The 19,994-nt window shown below is 47.3% G+C and overlaps 1 protein-coding gene across 2 annotated transcripts in view; it reads left to right on the forward strand.

Moving 5' to 3' along the window:
• Positions 1–201: 201 nt before the first annotated feature.
• The window catches only part of Larp1 (La ribonucleoprotein 1, translational regulator), a 44,916-nt gene continuing 25,123 nt past the window's right edge, over positions 202–19,994 (forward strand). Inside the window, exon 1 of one of the 2 annotated variants that reach the window (XM_050157642.1) lies at positions 202–672. In XM_050157642.1, the coding sequence (XP_050013599.1) occupies positions 318–672 (355 nt within the window). In that variant the 5' untranslated portion in view covers positions 202–317. The remainder of the gene's footprint in view (positions 673–19,994) is intronic. The other variant, XM_050157641.1, reaches the window with a different exon arrangement.

Consider the following 19,994-nt stretch of genomic DNA (forward strand, 5'->3'; position numbering starts at 1 on the left):
CCCTCGCGCGCCGCGTCTCGAGGCGCGCGCCCGCCCGCCGCCCGCCGCGGATCGCGTGGTCTGGCTCGGCTCTCCGCGCCGCTCCCCCCCGGGCCGTCCGCACCGCTGCAGCCCCCCGAGCCGCCCCGGGCCGGGGGCGGGGGGACGCAGGCCGGGGACCGAGACCAGCTAGGCCAGCTAGGCGCGCCGGAGCCCTCCGCTGCCCGGCGCGCCGCTCCGCGTTCGCCCGCGCCGCCCCGCGTCCGCGCGGCCCGGGCCCCGGCGCCCGGCCAGCGGCCTCGAGCGGGGCCCGCGGCGCGCCTGGCCGCTCCGCGCAGATGGCCACTCAGGTAGAGCCGCTGCTGCCGGCGGGTGCCGCTCTGCTGCAGGCCGAGGAGCACGGCCTGGCGAGGAAGAAGCCCGTGCCTGACGCCCAGGCCGAGCCGGGCCCGAGCGACGGCGGCGGCGAGCCCGACGGCAGCGTCCGCAGGCCAAGGCCCGCCTGCGCCAGGCCCAGCCGCGACGGCGCGGAGCGCGAGAGCCCGCGGCCACCCGCAGCCACCGAAGCCCCAGCGGGAAGCGACGGCGAGGACGGCGGCCGGCGTGACTTCGTGGAGGCGCCGCCGCCCAAGGTGAACCCGTGGACGAAGCACGCGCCGCCGCCGGCCGCGGTGAACGGGCAGCCGCCTCCAGGTGGGTCTGCTCGTCGCGGCACTGGCCCGCGCGGTGACGCGGGCGTTTCCCTCGGAGCGGGGCTGCCGGGGCAGCAGCGGTTGGTGGCAACGGCGCGCCTCGGGCCTAGCTGGCTGGACCGTGCCGGGCGGGGCCGCTCGGTGTGCTCCCGGTGTGCCCTGTGTTCCCTATGCCTGCTGCCACTCCGGGAGTGCGTGTTCAGTAAACATGTGTCACGGCTCTGAGCGGGGCCCGGCTTTGAACTTAGCAACTTTGCGCCTTGGGGTGCCGGGTGAGACGTGGGGAGTGCGGGCTCCGGCGTGCGTCGCAGCCGGTGGCGGCCTGCGGCGACGCGAGGGGCGTGTGTGGTGGCGAAGGAGTGGCCGGGCCGGTGCGGGGCGGGCGGGTGACAGTTGGGCGCCATGCGCCGCGCCGGGGCTGTTCGCTGCGCTCGCCGGCCTGGGCTGCGCGCGGGGCTCCCCTCCCCCTCCGAGTCCGGACGGGAGGTGACTAGGGAATCCCAACCGAGGGCGATCGGCTTGGTCAACGACGGGCACGCGCCTCGGGTACAGCCTTAGGGGCACAGAGGATTTCCGCCTGTGTGTTCTCGGGTGCCTCGTAGTGAGCGTGGCCGTGGAGTTTGACCATCCGAGTCCCAGTACTTTATTTTTTTAAACTCCCTTACACCGTGGGCACCGAGGAAGTCGGAGATAGCCGCTTTCAGGTTCCAGAGTGCAGGAAAGTGCAGGTCTATCCCTGGGGGAACTCAGCATAAGCCCATCCTCAGCAGCACGTTGGTTGCCCTTTCGATTTCTTGTAGGGTTGCTTCATTAGGAGGAGGGCACATGGGGTTGGGGGTGCTGTAGTACTAGTGTTCTCTTCCTCTCCTTCCCTTCCAGAATCCTCTTATGCAAGGGGCAGTGCTGAAACCTCCATTTTCTTTCAGATCCTCGCTCTCCACCCACAGAGTGGGGGAAACAACTTTTAAGACGCTCTTTGGTCCTGCCCCTCTTTAAACCCAGAGGTATAATCATCCTCTAGGGAGCCGCGCTCCTCAGAAGTTTAAATGAGGCTGTTCACTCAGGCCGCCACTCTTAGCTACTGGTGAACCTGCCTTGTGGGTTTTAAATCAGCTGTGACTTCAGGCAGGATTGGGTGCCTGAGCTGGCATTTTGTGTAAAGCCAAAGGCCCTTGATAGCTTGCGTCACTGGGGTTATTGATCGTGGGAAGAAGACAGCTTGACTGGCATCTCAACTTTCCCTCCGGATAAAGCCAGACACGATTTAAGTGACCAAAGAACAAATTCTATGTAGAGTAGATAAGTTCTGTTCCTTTTTATATAGTTTATTTATTATTTCGGCTTTTTGAGACTCGGTTTTTCTGCGTAGTTCCATCCTGGAACTTGCTCTGTAGACCATGCTGGCCTTGAACTCACTTGAATTCCACCTGCTTTTGCCTAGGAGTGCCGGGATTAAAGGCGAGCATCACCACCACCGCGGGCCTGTCCTGGTTTTGTTTGTTTTTTATTGGGGGGGGGGATCTTAAAACGAGAGTGACTACCAGTTTGCTTAGGATCTTTGAAATAGTCTCTTGGCAGACTACCGGAATTAATCCAGTAGCTTCAGCTTCTGAGTTTAAGCTTGTTAAGGTCTTGATGCGTTGTAGAGTGAATTCTGTGATTGGGTTGTCTGCGGGTAAGGTTTGGTCATGCCCTTGTTTCGTCAGCCAATGGGATCTGTAGGTCCTTTTTCCAGCCCTGGTTTTATTTGCGGACTGGACACTCGTGGAGTGACTGTGTGGTCTTGGGATTTTTGTGTTCTGTGATGCATATGTTCTTGGGAGTCTACAGAAATGAGTGTCTCATATGCAAGCTAAGCTTTTCAAAGCTTGCTGCAAATGACTATTTTTAGCTTCCTTTTGGCTCAGATACTGATGTTTTAGTTCTTCAGAGACACAAGCAGTACTAGTAATAAAATGTTTTACCATTTTTTTCCTCCCATAGGAGTTCTCAATCTAGTTTAAACTTTCAAGTCCTAGGTTTGTAGTTTTTTTGGGGGATGGGTGAGGGCATGGTCTTAATGTAGCCTAAGGTGGCATAATACTTATTTAATCAAAGGTGGTCCTGACCTCCTTATTCTCCTGCCTCTGCTTTCCCATTCATGAGATTGCAGGTATATAACAATTCCTGGCTTAGGTTTATAGTTTTTGTTGTTTTTGAGACTGGTTTCTCTGTAACTGCCCTGGCTATTCTGGGACTTACTTTTTAGACCAAGATGGCCTTGAACTCACAGAGACATACCTGCCTCTGCCTCTTCAGTGCTGTGATTAAGGTTGTGCAGTGGGTTTGTAATTTTAAATTTTGGGATTTGTCCTTTTGGACACCCTTCCTAATAGTATTATTTACGTTCTTTTACCCTTATTCAAGCCACACACCCTCTGAGTCTGTAGAGTGCCTGTGTGGGAAGAGATACGTAGGTTAGGTGCTCAGACTGCACGTGTTCACAGTGCTATCTGTACCCCTTGTTAGCAGTGTGTCTCACCTTCCCCATTTGTACAACAGGTTAATTTATGATGTACCTTCCTCAAAGAGTAGTAGTGAGCATTCACTGATAACTGACACCTGTGCGTGATTTAGTCTCGAGCAGTGGTTCTCAGCCTTCTAATGCTGTGACCCTTTAATAGAGTTCCTCATGATGTGATGACCCCCTACCCATAAAACTATTTTCGTTGTTACTTCATTACTGGAATTTTATTACTGTTATGAGTTGTAATGTAAATATCTATGCTTTCCAGTGGTCTAAAGGGACCCATGTGTAAGGGTTCTTCGATCCCCAAAGGGGTCATGACCCACAGGTTCAGAACCATTGGCTTAGTTGGTGCCTGGGAGATTATAGGACCTCAGGAACTTTTATCTGGATCTCCATCTTTATTTTTACTTTTTTTTTTTTTTTTTTTTTAACTTGTTTACTTGTGAAAAGAAAGCTCCGGGAGGTAGAGGCAGGCGGTTGGATCTCTGAGCTCAAGGCCAGCCTGGTCTAAAAGAGCTAGTTCCAGGACAGGCTCCAAAGCCAGAGAAACCCTGTCTTGAAAAACCAAAAAGAAAGAAAGGAAGAAAGAAAGCAGTCAAAGATGCACATGTTTTGTTTTTGTGTATAGCTCAGCACCCCCACAAGAAACACGGATTGCTTTAAGGTTAACCTTTGAACTGGGCATGGTGGTTTGCACCTATCATCCCTCATCCGACAGAAGGATGGCTGACTGACTGTTCAGAGCAAGCTTCTGGCGACAATTATTTTTGGTTTTTCGAGCTAGGGTTTCTCTGTGGCTTTGGAGGCTGTCCTGAAACTCTGTAGACCAGGCTGGCCTTGAACTCTGGTGTTCAGCTTGCCTCCTGAGTGCAAAAAAGAAAAAATAAAATAACTTTTGACTCAGTGAGTTGATACACCCTTTTAATAAAAATTCATGAACATTTTTACCCTTTCTTGTTTTTGAATGCAAAGCATATGTATGAACAGCTTTTTTTTTTTTTTTTTTTAAACAACTTGTTTTGTGTGATGGGGGGCTGGCATGGAGGTCAGGACATCTTACAGGAGTCTGTCCTCTCCTTCCACCATATATGGGTCCTGAGGACAAAATTCAGATTGTCTTGCTAGTTTGCAAGTGCTTTTACCTGCTGAGCCATTTTGCCAGCCCAAGGTGTCTGTCCCTTCCTCTTTCCTCTCTGTAACAGCCTTGGCTGTCCTGGAACTCACTTTGTAAACCAGGCGGGCCTGGATTTGGAGACCTGCTGGAATTAAAGGTGTGCCCCCACTACACCTGACTAGTAAGGAGTCTTAAAGGTTGGCCAGTCCCTCAAGGAACTGACTACTTTTATTGTTGTTTGTTTGTTTTTGAAGACAGTGTTTCTTTGTGTAGCCCTGGCTTTTGGGAAATTTACTTTGTAGACCAGGCTGACCTTGAACACTAATGAGATCCTCCTGCCTCTGCCTCCCTAGTGCTGCAAATCAAATTTTTGTTCACTGCAAACTTTAGTTAATTTGCATCTCCAAGACCCTGGGGATCACTCAACCACGCTCTCCCTTGTACAGCAAGCAGCCTGTAAGAGTTTGTTGTCTGTCTGCCTCTCACTGGTTATACTGAGAAAGCTTTACCTGAGCTTGGGATAGAGTCTGAGACTTAGCTGCTTCTTTTATGTTGTCTGAGGCTCTGAAATGGAACTGATGATTGCAGAGTCAGGGTTCCAAAGCCAGCTAACTCAAGGTGGGTCCTGCCCTGTCCCTGCTGCTAAACTAGTACCTTACAGCATCATTTAAGTCTTCACACTCTGGCTCTGGAAACTGGGTTTACACTTTTGGTTCCTAGCTGCATTTCTAACTTGCTGGGTAGGTAATCTTGGCATTTTATCCTGTTTGGTTGAGGTCATATGGTCATTCCCTTGTTTTGAGTTTGGTTGTTTTTGCAAATGAACACCAAGAACAGTTTGCGTGAGGCTTAAGGCCTTTTCACCCTGGCTTGTGTCACTTTTTCTTCTGTAGAAGGCACTTTTAGGTTTCTTTGCAGGGGAGGGGAGCAACCTTCAAGCTACCTGCCCAGCAAGGACAGGTGATTGGGAGGTTGCTCTGGCTTTTGAGATGGGGTAGGGACAACTCTTGACTGTGAACCTCCTGAGAGACTTTGCAGATTTTTGTCTGGATCTGCAGTGGGTCCCAAGCCAGAGTCAGCATTTTATGCTGTTTCTCAGCTTCCAGTCTTCTCTGGGAAACAAGCAGAGAGAGAAGGAGCAGTGCCTCAAACCACAAAGCCCTCTTAAAAATGGAGAGCTTGGCAGATTTGGGAGTGCCTCTGTTCACAAAATCCAAGAGGAGCTCAGAGGGGTAACTAGGTGTTGGTTGGCTCGAAGGGTTTCTTCAGTCAAGGCTCACAGACCTCTGTTGGCTGGCCCAGGATGATCTCAGAGAAGTGGCCAGGACCGAGAATGACCTTAACCTCTTGGGATTGAGGTTTTGATAACAGCTAATGAAGTGAAGGAAGAAGCTGAGGAAATTTAAAGTAGAACCTGGGCAGAGCCTTTTTTCTTTTTTCTTCTTGAGACAAGGTTTCTCTGTAGCTTTGGAATCTGTCCTGGAACTTGCTCTTGTAGACCAGGCTAGCCTTGAACTCACAGAGATCCGCCGCCTGCCTCTCCCACCCCAGTACTGGGATTAAAGGCTTGTGCTACCACCACTGGGCAGAGTCTTCTATACCTTCCCTAGCTTGCCTAGCCTCTTCATTCCTTATGCACTATGGATTCATGCAGTGTTTCCTAGATTCCGAGAATCAGGTTGATTCTCAGAATCAACATCTTACACAGGCGTAATCGGCACACAGCCAGAAGATGCATTCCACAACCAGATTTGTGTAAATTGAGGACTTGGGGATGGGGTATTCTGTGCCTTTCTTAAATGAGGGTGAGTAGCCAGGAGTTGTTGAGTTTCGAGATGGCCAGCCTTCTGTGGCTGGTGACCTGAGATGTCTCCCTGCGGGTTTTCTATGAAATAACAAGGACAGGCTTGATGTGACTGACACCTTTGTCTTTTGACTGAACTCAGGAGAGGGCCATCTGATGAAATGTGTAAAACTGGCCAGGTGGTGAGCATCTTCATCTTAGTCAAGGGTACTATGAGCACACATAGCTATTGACCACCAGAGGCTCCTGCATCCTACAATAGCCAACCTGCATAATTTTTCTGTTTGAAGTCACCATGTAGTCTCAACAGGTGCTGCTACCCTAATTCCCATATGAAGAACAGGCTCATAAGAGATTGAGCAACTATCCTAAGTGTGCAGAGAAACTTAAGGCCATCCTGCACTCTCTTGTGTTTGTCAAAGCACATCTGATTCACTAGTGCTATCTTTTTGGACCTTAAAATTTGCTTCCAGATCTAGATTTTTTCATATGTATGTATATATGTCTGTGTTTTTGGAGCCTGTCCTGGAACTAGCTCTTGTAGACCAGGCTGGTCTTGAACTCACAGAGATCCGCCTGCCTCTGCCTCCCAAGTGCTGGCATTAAAGGCGTGCGCCACCACCGCCCAGTTTGAAACAGTTTCTCTATAGCTTTTGGGGTCTAGTCTGTCTTGGAACTAGCTCTGTAAACCAGGCTGGCCTCGAACTCACAGAGATCCGCCTGTCTGCCTCCTGAGCACTTACTTACTGCGATTAAAGGCATGCACCACCACTGCCTGGCCTCAGGTCTAGATATTTCTTTCCACTCTGTTGAGTGTATGAACTGGACATCATTTTCTCTTAGGTTGCCCCATCAGCCTCTTTGACTGTCTTCTGTTACTCCTGCTTAGAACCCTCTGATAGCTTCTCAGAACAGGAGTCCTTACTCCATCCTAAGATTTCCTGACTTGGGTCCCCCACCCAGTATGCTCCAAGCACCACTTTCTTCCTTCCCAGCAGTGTTGGAGAGTGTTTGACATGCTTTTGGTTCTGGAATGCTCTGTCTCTGGATTGTTGTCATGATGAGGCCTTCCCAGACCACCCTGCATAGTCTAGAAACCCTGGCCCTGGACTGTATCCCATTCCTCTGACTCTGCTTTGTCCTTTTTAGCTTTGTCTCTACTTGGTCAAGTTGTCCCCAGCACTTTAGCCAAGGCTGCTAAGTTGTAGTGGGCGATGAACACACACTGATGAGCAAGTAAATAAACTTCAAGTGTGTGAAGTGTTGAGGATACTATAGTGGATAGGAGGACATGTACCCAGAGTTCATTGTGCAAGAAAATGCCATGTGGGAAGAGTGCACGTGATGTAGCAGGGACATCCAGTGGAGTTAAGCTCAGAGTTGCTGGGGAGCAGGGTTGAACTGGCATAGAAAGGGTGAGTGGCTACTGAGAAGAGCCTTTGGTCACTTCGTTTTTGGTTGAGAGCAGGGTGGGGCTCAGGAACTGAGTTCTTGTGGTTGGAGTGTAGCCAGCTACTAGAAAGGTGGGCAGTCCTGCTTTATCGTAGTGCCAAGTTCCAATTTAAGTAGAGGACCATGGGGAACCTTAGGGGATTTTGAGTGAAAAGTGATGTGGTCAAATTTTTCCTTTTACAAGATGATGACCTCTTACATTAAGATAAATGGTTTGGGTTTTCATATCTGATCTTTTGGGATAGAATTTCCAGGTTACAAAAAGGAGCCCCCATGTTTTTTTTTTTTTTTTTTTTTGATTTTTCGAGACAGGGTTTCTCTGTAGCTTTGGAGCCTGTCCTGGCACTAGCTCCATTTTCCTGCATGTCTGAATTCAGCTGAATTAACACCTGTGCTCAGGAACAAGACGTTTGCATTTTCCTAGACCGGCTACTAAGTATCTTCCTGAAAAGGCTTACCTAAGGAGGGTAGGCTTTGTTATGGTAGGTGTGCCATGGCATTTGATTTTCCTCCTCCTCTTTGAAGAGAATGGGGATTATTAAAATTGGAAGGGGATGCAGAGATGGAGTACTCCATTACAGGGTCCTTCACCGCTTAGGCTGCTGTGGCACAGCATGACACTGGCACAACAACTTAGATCAGGTGTTTGGGCTTTGGGTTTCAGAGGGTTCAGTATTGTGCTGCTGGCTGGTTACTTTGGCCTGAGACAGGTTGAACATAGAACAGAAAGACTATATAGAGGAGGAGATTGTTCATCTCTTGGTGGATGTGGGAACAGTGAGGAAGGACTGGGCAAATAATAACTTAGGTCCAGCTAGGGCTCCACTTTTCCTAAGACATTTCTAAAATCTTAGGTAAAATTATTCCACCAGCTGAGGACCAACCCTTAACATGTGAGCCTCTGGGGTACATTGCATATTCAAACCATAGATAGCACCTACCTACTAGAACCACTAGAAGATGGGCTTCAGTGAGTGTGTCTGGAAGTTCTCCACAGGAACCTGGTTCAGAAACTGGGGTTTTACTCTTGAGGTCTTGAATTTGGCCTTTCATTTTGCTTAACAATGAGGATGAAGCCATTCTTTTTCATGGCCCAGCATCCTCTGTCCCTTGATCCCTAGGATTTGGAGCTGAGCATTAAAAGGGAGGAAATTCATGTTACATCCTCCAGCTAGTTTTTCTGACCCTGCCTTTTACTGACTTATTGTAGAGGCGGATTTAAGGACCTTGTAAGAAACCCAGATGGAGGTGGTTTCTCTCTCTTTCTGGGTGTGGATATGTGTGCTTAGTGTTTGTCTGCTGCCTGCCTGTCTTCCGTCCTGTGTTTGGAGGTTAGAAGACAACTTGCTGGAGTTGGTGCAGGTGCATGAGTGTCCCAGCAATCTGATTCAGTCCTCCTTTATGTGCTGCCAAATTGTGGCTCTTGGGTTTTTTTTTTTTTTTTTTTAATGTATACAATATTCTGTCAGTGTGTACGCCTGCAGGCCAGAAGAGGGCACCAGACCCCATTACAGATGGTTGTGAGCCACCATGTGGTTGCTGGGAATTGAACTCAGGACCTTTGGAAGAGCAGGCAATGCTCTTAACCGCTGAGCCATCTCTCCAGCCTCTCTTGGAGTTTTTTAGTGGAAAACAAGCCTGGATGCTTTGTGGTAAAATTGGCCATTTAGTGCTTTTGTGTCTTTTCACAGCTTTGGATTTGTTGCAGATAGCTCTCCTTTCCTGTGTGTGACAAAAAGATCTATTGACATAAGCAACACAGCCTTGTTTTGGGATTAAGTCCTATCATCTCAGTGACTTCATGGTTAAGTTTTGGTGCAGGTGTTGTGGGAAGCATTGGTGGATTTTGGCTTGGTTAGTTGGTAACTTTGAACAGTGTCCCCAAGTGAACAGAGAAGGTGCTGAGTTCCTTGCCCAGTAGCATTTGAATAGTTTAGATGGTGATTTCTTGAGCAACCTGTAGCAATAAACTGGCAAAGTTTGTTGATTTAGAAAATTTTTAGACTGTTAGCTGCCACTCCCTCCCTTACAATTAAATAGTAAGCAAGATAAATTCACCACAGTGGGGCTTTTATTTGGAAAGAAAGAAGTCACAGGTAGGCTAGGTGTGGTGATAAACATCTTTAATTCTGGTTCTAGAGATGGAGGTAGAAGGATTGCCCTGAGTTTAAGGCCGGCCTGAGATACTGCAGCAAGAACCAGGCTAGCTGCGACTGCAAGCCACACCAAAAACAAAAGGCTGGGCACAGTCATTGCCTCCCAGCCCATGGAAGGCCAAGGTGGATGGATGGATGGGTCTCTGAGTTTGAGGTCAGCATGGTCTACATAGGGAGTTTCAGGCCAGACAGAAACACATAGTGAGATTCTGTTTCAAAATATAAAAACAAGTCACAAAGTGTCTATTTGCATCTACATCCTTGTGTCTGGCCTCCTGGCAGGTTTCAAGTGATTTGCTTAAGAACAATTTAAAGAAATCATCCATATTTTAAAATTGGGGCAGTTAGGCTGGGTGTGGTGGCGTACACACCTTTAATCCCAACACCCAAGAGGTAGAGGCAGGCAGATTTTTGTGAGTTTCAGGCTGGCTTGGTTAACATATAGTGAAGTGAGTTCCAAGACAGCCAAAGCTGTGTGAAGAGACCCACCTCCAAATGAGGGTGTGTGTGTGGGGAGAGTATGGGAGGGGGAGAGAGTATCTAAAAGTTTAGGGATTTCCAACTTTGCTTTAAAGATCAAAGGCTGCATAAAACTTTGCTGAATTGCTTGAGAGTACTGGGTGAGGGACATGGTCTGGAGTTAAAGTGTGTTGCCACTGACAGTTGGTGGCCAAAGCACAGCCCCTCAGGACTACTGGTTAGTAGCTGTTTACATGCAGGGCCTTAGTTTTCATCTTTCATCAGACTTTCTTCTAGCATAAAGCCTGTGGGACTGTGTTCTGATCAAGATATAAGCTGAAGACTGGCCTTGTAGAATAGTTGAGGAGTTGTGGATGAAACTGGAAGACTCTTGAGAGGGAACTACTTAATCTCCTGAGGGAGAGGGAGGGAGTGTGGTGTGGACGAGATACCAAGAGCACTGCTGCCTGAGGCCCTGGAGCAAAGCTATGGATGAGCTTGCCAAGGAAATTGTTGTGTTAGCCCCAGCTAGCCTTTCCTTCTTTGCCCCTTCCTGTGGACTGGGTATAAATAACATCAATGGTTTCATTCTCTTAAAGCCCCTTCTACCCTAGTCATCTCATAGGTGTGAGAATGACTAAGCAGGACTTAACTACCACAATGGAAAGGGGAAAGAAAAATGCCAGGCAGAAGTCTTGTGCAGTGTCCTTTTGTTTGAGGAGTGGAGCCAAGGTTCCTTGGAGTATTTCTCTCTGGTCAGAGGCTTCTCCCAGGCAGTGCTGTCCTGAGCTCTATGTAGGGGGAGGGAAGGGAACAGGCAGGGACATTGGAAGATCAGCTGTGCATCCCACTGAGATACTTGGGCAACCTTACTGAACTTCCCCACTTCCTTTCCAGCTTCCTGTGAATGGGAGTTGTTAACCACAAGGTCTATCAAGGCTCTTTCCTGTTCGGATTAGTTTTCACTGTATCAGCTGAGCCAGAAGTTAAGATCCGTCTGGCGGTAGTGGTGCACGCCTTTAATCCCAGCACTCGGGAGGCAGAGGCAGGCGGATCTCTGTGAGTTCGAGGCCAGCCTGGTCTACAAGAGCTAGTTCTAGGACAGGAACCAACAGCTACAGAGAAACCCCCGTCTTGAAAATCAAAAAAAAAAAAAAAAAAAAAAGTTAAGATCCTGATTGTCGAGATTTCATTCAGAGAAGCAACTCAGATTGGACCAAGCTTTCTTCCCTAGAGCTAGGCTAAAGCAGTGGGACTCTAGGTATGTGGTCTAGGTCAAAACTTCTGGCTCATGCTGGGTAGGGTGAGCTCCCATAGGTGCTGAGTACTTAGCAAGCAAATAGACACTTCTTGGAAGGAATATGAGGATTCCTACATCCTGTGTGTGGTTTAGATTGCTTCATTACTGAGATATCCTCTTCTGGTCTGAACATGTAGAACGTAGGGCTGGTAGAATCTGGGGTCCAAGTGTCAGCCATCTCAGAGAGGTGGACTAGGACAGTGCTCAGGTTTATCCAAACAGATCCCATGTCTTGAACCTGACCTTTATGTGACAGGAACTGCTTGGCTCTCACCAGGTTGAAAAGTCACATAGTCTGCCATTGGTTTGAACAGCCTACTAAGAGATAGGCCCTGGGCCCTAGAGAGAGCGAGCAGCCTGGCCTTATTGTTTACATTCCCATAGGGAAGCAGTGAACTAACTACCAATTATCTGTCCCTGCCTAACAAATCACCTGCCAAAATAGCACCTTAAAGAAACCGCCATCTTGAGGGTGTGTGTGCAGTCCTGTTATCCCAGCTATTTTGGAGGCAGTTTCGTAGAGAAGTACTGGGCAGTGACTAGGGGCAGGCATTGTTAAGGTGTTGGCATGATCATTCTAGCCAGAGAAACTGTACCCAGTTAGTTTCCTCCAAGCACAGAGATGGCTTATGTAGAAGAGGAGGGCTCAGCCTGGCGGTGGTGGCGCAAGCCTTTAATCCCAGCACTCGGGAGGCAGAGGCAGGTGGATCTCTGTGAGTTCGAGACCAGCCTGGTCTACAAGAGTTAGTTCCAGGACAGGCTCCAAAATCACAGAGAAACCCTGCCTCGAAAAAAAAAAAAAAAAAAAAAGAGGAGGGCTCAGATGTTTAGGGGACTCTGCATTCTGTTGTGGACACTAGAGAGCAATGACACTGGCAGTGACATGCTTTAAGATTCCTCAGGTTAATAAGCTGCATGGTGGTGGCACACAGGTTTAATTCCAGCGCTTGTGAGGCAGAGGCAGGTAGATGTTGTTGAGTTCAAGATGAGGCCAGCCAGGGCTACACAGAGGAACTCTGTCTTGAAAAGCAGCAACAAAATGCTTAAAGATTCCTCAGGTTTGTGGAGAATGGGGTGGGGAGCAAGATGGAAGCAGAAAGGCCTACAGCAAACTCGTGCAAGACAACAGTAGACATGAAGGAAATAACAACATAGCTACTTGCTGGAGATTTCTTGTTCCCTCAGTTAGACACATTTTGATACCTAGTAGCATATATGATCCAGAAAATGATTGAGCCAAAATTCCAAGATGGTAAGGGTTAAAGGTCGTTTTTAGTGTGTTGTTTCTTAGGGATTTTAAGCAGTCCAGAAGGTTGTTTTGTTTGATCTAAAACAGGACTTGAAATCATGGTATTCAAGTAAGATTTCAATACAAAATTTTCCTTTGCCTTCTGTCAGAGCAGAATGTAGGCAAGGTCTTTGTTTATACCTGCAGATCTGCTTTCCTAGGAAATGTGTGGGCTGGAGAGAGGGCTCGACTTAGTTAATAGCACTTGCCGTTCTTTCAGAGTACTCAGTTCTGTTCCCAAAACTCATGTGGGGTAGCTCTAGTGTCCTCCTGGTCTCTGCGGGTACTGCACTTACAAGTGCACACACACACACACACACACACCGCCATACATATAATTAAAAAGAAAATCTTTTGTTTTTTTGAGATTGGGTTTTTCTGCATGGCCCTATCTATGTCCTGGAATTCCACTCTGTAGACTTGGCTGGCCTTGGAATTCACAGAGACCTACCTCTGCCTCCCTAGTTCTGGAATAAAAGGTGTGTGCCACCACTGGAGATCTCGTGGCTACAATCTTTGGCTTCATCTGCTCTAGTATCTGATCAAGTTGGGGGCCCAGTGAAGCTCTGTGCCCTTAAAACACTCTAGGCAGCTGAAAAGTATAGAGTCTGCCCTCTTGCTTTCCTTTCCAGAGATATTGCAGGAGAAACCTTTATCAGAGGGATGTTTTCATTCCAGCACTGGGGAAGCTGAGAAGGAAAGGAGTCTAAGGCCAGCCTTGACTGCACAACAGGTTTGGAGACCAGTCTGGCCTACATGAGATGGCATGCTGGACCTTACTGTGGGTTTTGACCAGCTGGATAAGACTTTTCATCAGTAGGTCTAGAGCAGGCTGAGAAAGCATGGAGAAGCCAGTTCTGACTTTGGTCTTTTTTTCTCACAGTGGGTGTTGTATACAGCACTTAGCCAAGCTGCTGTGCTCATTAGATCTGTTGCATGGGTGGCAAGGTTGCCTTAGAGATTCTGGTTAAAGTGCTGGGATATGCTTACTTCTTACATGCTTCTCAGAGTTCTGAATCTCCATCTCATTCATTTTTACCACAGTCATGTGGGGCCCAGTTCTGGGAATGATCCTTTTTTGTAAGAAAACGGACTGGCAAGATGATTCAGTGGTTATGAACCCTGGCTGCTCTTCTAGAGGACCTGGGTTCATTTCCCAGAGCTCATGTGGCAGTTCACAACTGTCTGTATGTAACTCCAGTCCAGAGGACCTGATATCTTCATAACAGACATACATGCAAGGAAAACATCAATGCACATAAAAAGAATAAATCTTTAAAAGAAAAAAGAAAACGGAGCTCCTATAGGTTCAGGAATTAACTTAAGGTTGTGCAGTAGTAGTTAGTAGCTGAGATTTGCCTGTTAAACATTTACTCAAGTTACTACCTTACCTATTGCCTAGTCTGCATTCTCCCTAAGAGAAGAAAGAGAATGTGTGTTATATGTACATACATGCATATGTACAGAACTACAAAACTTAAGCTGTTTCTGGAAGGAGGGAGTCCCATTGCCCCTCTGGCAGGCTGGAGGCTGGGCTCTCTGGACATAAGACTAGTGAGTGGGTTTGAGCCAAGTCTTGGGGACTTTGGATCCTGCCAGGGAGCCTCGGCCCTTCTTCCCCTCAAGAAATGTTCTTTTAGTTATGTTAGGGCCATACAGATCTGTTGGAAAGAGAGCTGATGACTTTGGGGATTTTTCAGGTCTGGCCTGAAGAGTAGGAAGGGTGGACTGGCTCTCCACAGGGTTTATGAAGTCCTCTGGGCCACCAACTATTATGTGCTGGGCCTTTTAGCCTTTTGAAGTGGAAAATTTGTTTAAATTACTCAGGCAATAACAATTCATCATCAAAAATGTCCAAAAGGAAAAACCTTGGCATTGTGTCCCACCAACCACTATGAGTACTAGTAAGCACTAATAGGATTACATCTTTCTCTAAATCAGTACTGCCTGCTAGAAATACAATACAGTGGACTGGGAATGTTACTCAATGTATAAGAGTGCTTGCTTAGCATGGATGAGGAAAGTTCTCTAGTTCCTAGCAGGCTTGGGAGAAGGAAGGCAGGAACTTTCAGTCAGTGCCAGATAGCTATAGAGGGAGGCACACACAACTGCTGCTTGTGGTCCTCACTCTTTTCCTGTCCCTTTTGGGACATGAGTCATGCTCAGAATTCACATGTGCACTTGTTCCTGCCCTGGCTGAGAGAACCCTGGCAGTATAGGCACACTTACCTTTGCTACAAGAACCAGTGTTCTTCCCCCTATACCTGCTGCCTTCTCAGAGTTCCCATAGCCTGCCATTTGGTTTTGGAAGTAGCCGTAGAAGAAATCAGTGGAGGGTAGGCAAAGACCCTCTTTTGGTCTTGTCCAGGAAGTGTCTCCAAACTACCAGGACACCATTGGTAGAAGCTGACCAACAGGGCTAGAGTGGGAGGGACTATGAGAGACTCCTTCGCAAGCAGCCCTGCGCACTTCCGCCCAGCTTCCATGTGGAAGGCGTCCTCGTGTCAAGGTACACAGAAGCTAGTTTCCTTGTTGCTTTGTCCTCTCATTCCAAAGTGAAATGTTTTTTGGGTTGCCTCCAATGGCACTTTTGCCTGCTGCCAGACAGCTACCCCTTTGAAGGAGGCAGCTAGTTTGCCCTTGTAGTGACTGATACATGTGCATGGATAGCATGAGTGCAGTGAGCAGTGTGCTTGCTGTTGGAGTTTTGCAGGGACAGCCTGTGAATTCTGTGCCCTGGGTGCCTTTGGATTGCATTGCAGGCTGTCTCTGCTCTGTTCCGTTCTACTACCCTGTCCATTTGCAATGGACTGTGTGTCACCGTGTACTCTTCAGTCTGCTGCTGCCCCCACATGGATGCTGTGATGAAGGGCCTTTCTGGGGCAACTTTGGATCAGCCCTCAGGTGGAAAGGGTCAAGATTGCTGGTGACTGAGAGTCTGCCAGCTAGGGAAGGCAGCCTTCCCCACACTTGACTCAAGCCCATTCTTGATTATCACCATCATGCTTGCTGCCATGAGCCAAGTCTGCAAGTTGGGAGGGATCTCCAGGGATCAAGAGGTGGCTTGCCTTGCATTCCTTGGAGTTCTGTTGTCCTAAGACAAGATGTTGCTCAAGGTGGCAGTGGCCTACCAGCTACAATGTCCTGCTGGTAGCTGGAACAGGTATGAGCTGGGACAAACCAGTACCAAGTAGCTATCAGTCCACCATCAAGGTCTCCTTCAGAGAACTTGGATTGTGTTTTTGCATTTGTTCTTCCTGACTTTCCTTCATCTCTTGGGAAGAGCCCAGGCTTAAAGATTGTTTTAGGACAGAGTGGTTCCTGGATGGAGATAGTACCGATCCCATTGTCAGCCTTGTCATCTTATACCAGATCCTGTTTGTTGTGGTCTGGCCTTCACCGTTCCACAGCACATCATATGCACCATAATTGAGAGAAGAACATAGTTCATCCATTGCTGACTGGAATTGTAAGCACTCAGATTGGTTACTGTTGCCCTTCTGCCTATAATATAACAGGCATAGACCTCAGACTTTTCCTTAGCCTCTTGCTGCCTGAGATTCTGTATATCTCATGTACAGCACCAGGCAGTAGCATATGAGACAGTCACAAGTAGGCTAAAGAATAAAGTCTCACATGCTGAGCACTAGGAGTGGGGATTGGCTGTTCATCATTGCTTTCCAGTGGCAGGATCCCAGGCGTGGGATCTGAAAATCAGTTTGCTGGAAACTGAACCCAGAACCTTAGGAGAATTGAGTGAGGGATTTATCACTGAGCCACATCTATAATCCAGTTCACTATTAAGACCAGTCAGGAAAGTCATGTCTCAGTTCTAGTGGGAAGGCAGCAGCTTATTCTAGTGAGATAGATGGAGTGGTGGTGGGTTAGGAAGTACTTATTAGCTCTGGTCATCAAAGGCCAGGAAAGGTAACTTGTTACCCATTTAGTTTTCCCCTTGGCCTAAATGCATATCCTGACTTTTCACCTTGCTTCCCCTTTCTGACATCCTTTTTGACATTTTGATCTGTGGGCTTTTTAGCTTCTTGCGCCATCTGCCTCAATTCTGCTTCTGGAAGCAAAATTTTATGGGGCTTTGGATTTTGCTTGAACCCAAGATATTGCTGTTTAGTAGGCCATGGGGCATTGCCTTTATTTACGATAACAAGAGCTTCGACTACCCCTCCACACATACATAGGTGAACCCTTTATTCCTAGGGCTTGAAGTGCAGACTGGTTGGTAAACTCTTTGTCCCTGGCTCTGTTTTCATCATTAAAACTTCCTGACCCCTCTCCTAATCATGTGTGAACCCCTAGCAGGGCTGGAGGCCAGGCCCTTTTCTTTATGGAGGGAAGATTCCAGCATTGCAGACCTCCCTGGTTTTTGGGGAGAGAACCTGTTTCCCTCTTTGATCCTTTGACCACAGAAGTGCCATGGTTGCATTTCCACAGCTGTGAGGTGAGGGTTTTCACTGTTGGCCTATCCTAAATTCAGATTTAACTGGATGTCTTGAGTTTCAGTGTACTGTCTGCTGGCCACACTTTCTCTGTTTCTTTCCTTTTGGGTCTTGAAAGATTTGGAAATTGTCCAAAGAAATGAAAAAGGGTTGCTGTACTTCCCTGAGCTCATTTCACATTAACAATGCTGTGAGTGAATGTCATACCTGACATGTTGTGTGCCACTTTCAGTCATTAATGATACGTTCCCCAGTTAAGCTTATCATGTTATGGGGTACATGAGATCTATTGGTTAGTTTTGACCCATCTGGCCAGGCCTTGGGTGTCATGTTGGCAGTTAGCTTGTTCAAAGATGGGTTCCATACTTCATGCCTTTAACCCAGTGACTGGTTAGGTAAGGTACATCGTTGGTGGGATTGGTTTGGTGTGGAAGTCAGAGCCCCTCTACGTTTTTACTTTTTGAGACATAGGGTTTTACTGTGTAGCTGAAGTTATCCCCAAACTTGCTGTGGTAGCTCAAGTTCTCCTCAGACTTGTGATCTTCTTGCTTACCTGCTTGGATTATAGATGACCTGGCCACTCCAGGCCTCCCTCTACAGAAAGTGTAGTATGCAGAAACTCGAAGGCGTCTTTGAACAGGGTCTAGAGACTGTTGGTAGATCAACATGTTAGTTGCTCTGTCTGTCCTTTCCCCCAACACCCCCCCTCCCCCCCATCATTGTTGACCTAAGCTTCTCTCCTTTCCTATTGGGGCAAGCACAAAGTCCTGATTAGCTTATAGGAGCCAGGACTGCTGGCATAGAGCTGCCCCCAGTTTGATCTGTTCCTGTTCTGTAATGACTTCATGCTCATCATTGAGATGTCTTTAGGACCCATCTTAGTCCATTGCTCCATGTTGAAGAGGAAATGTCATGGTGTTTAAGAATCCCTCCTTTAGAGAGCAGGACATCCGTCCTCGGGTCGCAGTGTTTGTGGTATTGATCACCCGGGAGTGAATTAAAAATGGGTGATGTTGAGAAGGCAAGAAGATTTTTGTTCAGAAGTGTGCCCAGTGCCACACTGTGGAAAAGGGAGACAAGCATAAGACTGGACCAAATCTTCGTGGTCTCTTTGGGAGGAAGACAGGTCAGGTGGCTGATTCTCATACACAGATGCCAACAAGAACAAAGGCATCACCTGGGGAGAGGATACCCTGATGGAGTGTTTGGAGAATCCCAAAAAGTACATCCATGGAACAAAAACTACCTCCGCTGGAATTAAGAAGGGAGAGCCGAGCGGTGATGGCACACACCTTTAATCCCAGCACTCTGTGAGTTCGAGGCCAGCCTGGTCTACAAGAGCTAGTTCTAGGACAGGCTCCAAAGCTACAGAGAAACCCTGTCTCAAACAAACAAAACGAAGAAGGGAGAAAGGGCAGACCTAATAGCTTATCTTAAAAAGGCTACTAATGAGTAATTCCACTGCCTTATTTATTATAAAACAAATGTCTCATGGCTTTTTAATGTGTTCCATAATTTAATTCATACCCCACAATTCAGATCATGAATGGCTAACAATGCTTTGTTGGACAGTCCTGATTAGGGACAGCTAACAGTGTTTTGTTGGTTAGTCTTGATTAAGGAAAACTGACTTGTAGAAAAGTGGATATGATCTTTTTAAAAGTAACGATTCCAGTTGCGTGATATTAAAGTTCTACTTTCCACAAGGATGGGGATTTCTCCTCAAACCTATTAAGTGGTTTTATAGTTAAATTTATATAATTGGACATATGAATATGTTTAAAACACTGGGGAAATTCTGTCACCATCTCAGAAACGAGAAGACTCGCCTGTGGTAAAGTTTGTATTCTCTGCTGTTACAGGCCATGGCTAAAGGTCAGGAGGCAACTGTCTATTCTTGACTCAATGGTGTTGTTTTATTAGAATTCCCTAAGTCAAAAGATGCTGCCTTTTACTGTTGAAAGGCACTTACTGTGGTCTATGTATAATATGCCAATTAAGGAATATTTAGCACATGCTATAGTTGCTCCATTCAGTTAAAATGCCTTTAGAAACCAGCAGCTTAGACCTTACTTTTTAATTCTTTATTATCTAAAACTGAATTGTAATTCAGAATTGTCCTTAAACACCCTTTCAGAAACAAAACAAAACTGGAACTTCTATACATGTGTGATTGCTGGTGGCATTCTTTGCCAGCTTTTTATGGAAGGATTAAAATAAAGGAGATGTTTGCAGTAGTAATAAGGTTAAAAAGAAAAAGGGAATCCCTAATTTTTGGTCAGAATTCTGGTGCGTGTGAGGAAGCAGATGGATAATAGAAACTCAGTCATTTGTGTGGGGAAAGCTGCTTCCTACCCTGTGAGTGGGAATGGGTGCATACAGTTTTTTGCTGGGGAGAGGATTGGCTTTGCCAAGTTGGAAAGCTCTACATTGGGAAGCTGCAATTTCATGTCCCAGGACCACTTCAACAGCAATTCACTGCTGATGTGGCCCCCAGGTTGCTTCCAAACCGCAGGCTCCCAGTATACAATGAATATTTTCCTCTTCAGTCCTGGCTAGGTTAGGTGTTTATCAGTGTATCCACTCCCATAATCAGGACAGTAGAAAATAATTTCTTGTATAGACAGAAGCCTCTCCCAATATCCAGCTGTTTGAGATTTTTGATTTAGGGCAGTAGAGGTGACACAAAGTTGTCTTTGGAGGCTACGGCAGGGAGATTTGACAGCAGCCTGGGCTTTTTTTCTTTTCCCTTTATTATTAATTTATTTTTTTTATATGCATGAGGGT

The sequence above is a fragment of the Alexandromys fortis genome, unplaced genomic scaffold, assembly GCF_014885135.2.
Source record: "Alexandromys fortis isolate MF-2015 unplaced genomic scaffold, M_Fortis_MF-2015_v1.1 scaffold_103, whole genome shotgun sequence".
Lineage (NCBI taxonomy): Eukaryota > Metazoa > Chordata > Mammalia > Rodentia > Cricetidae > Alexandromys > Alexandromys fortis.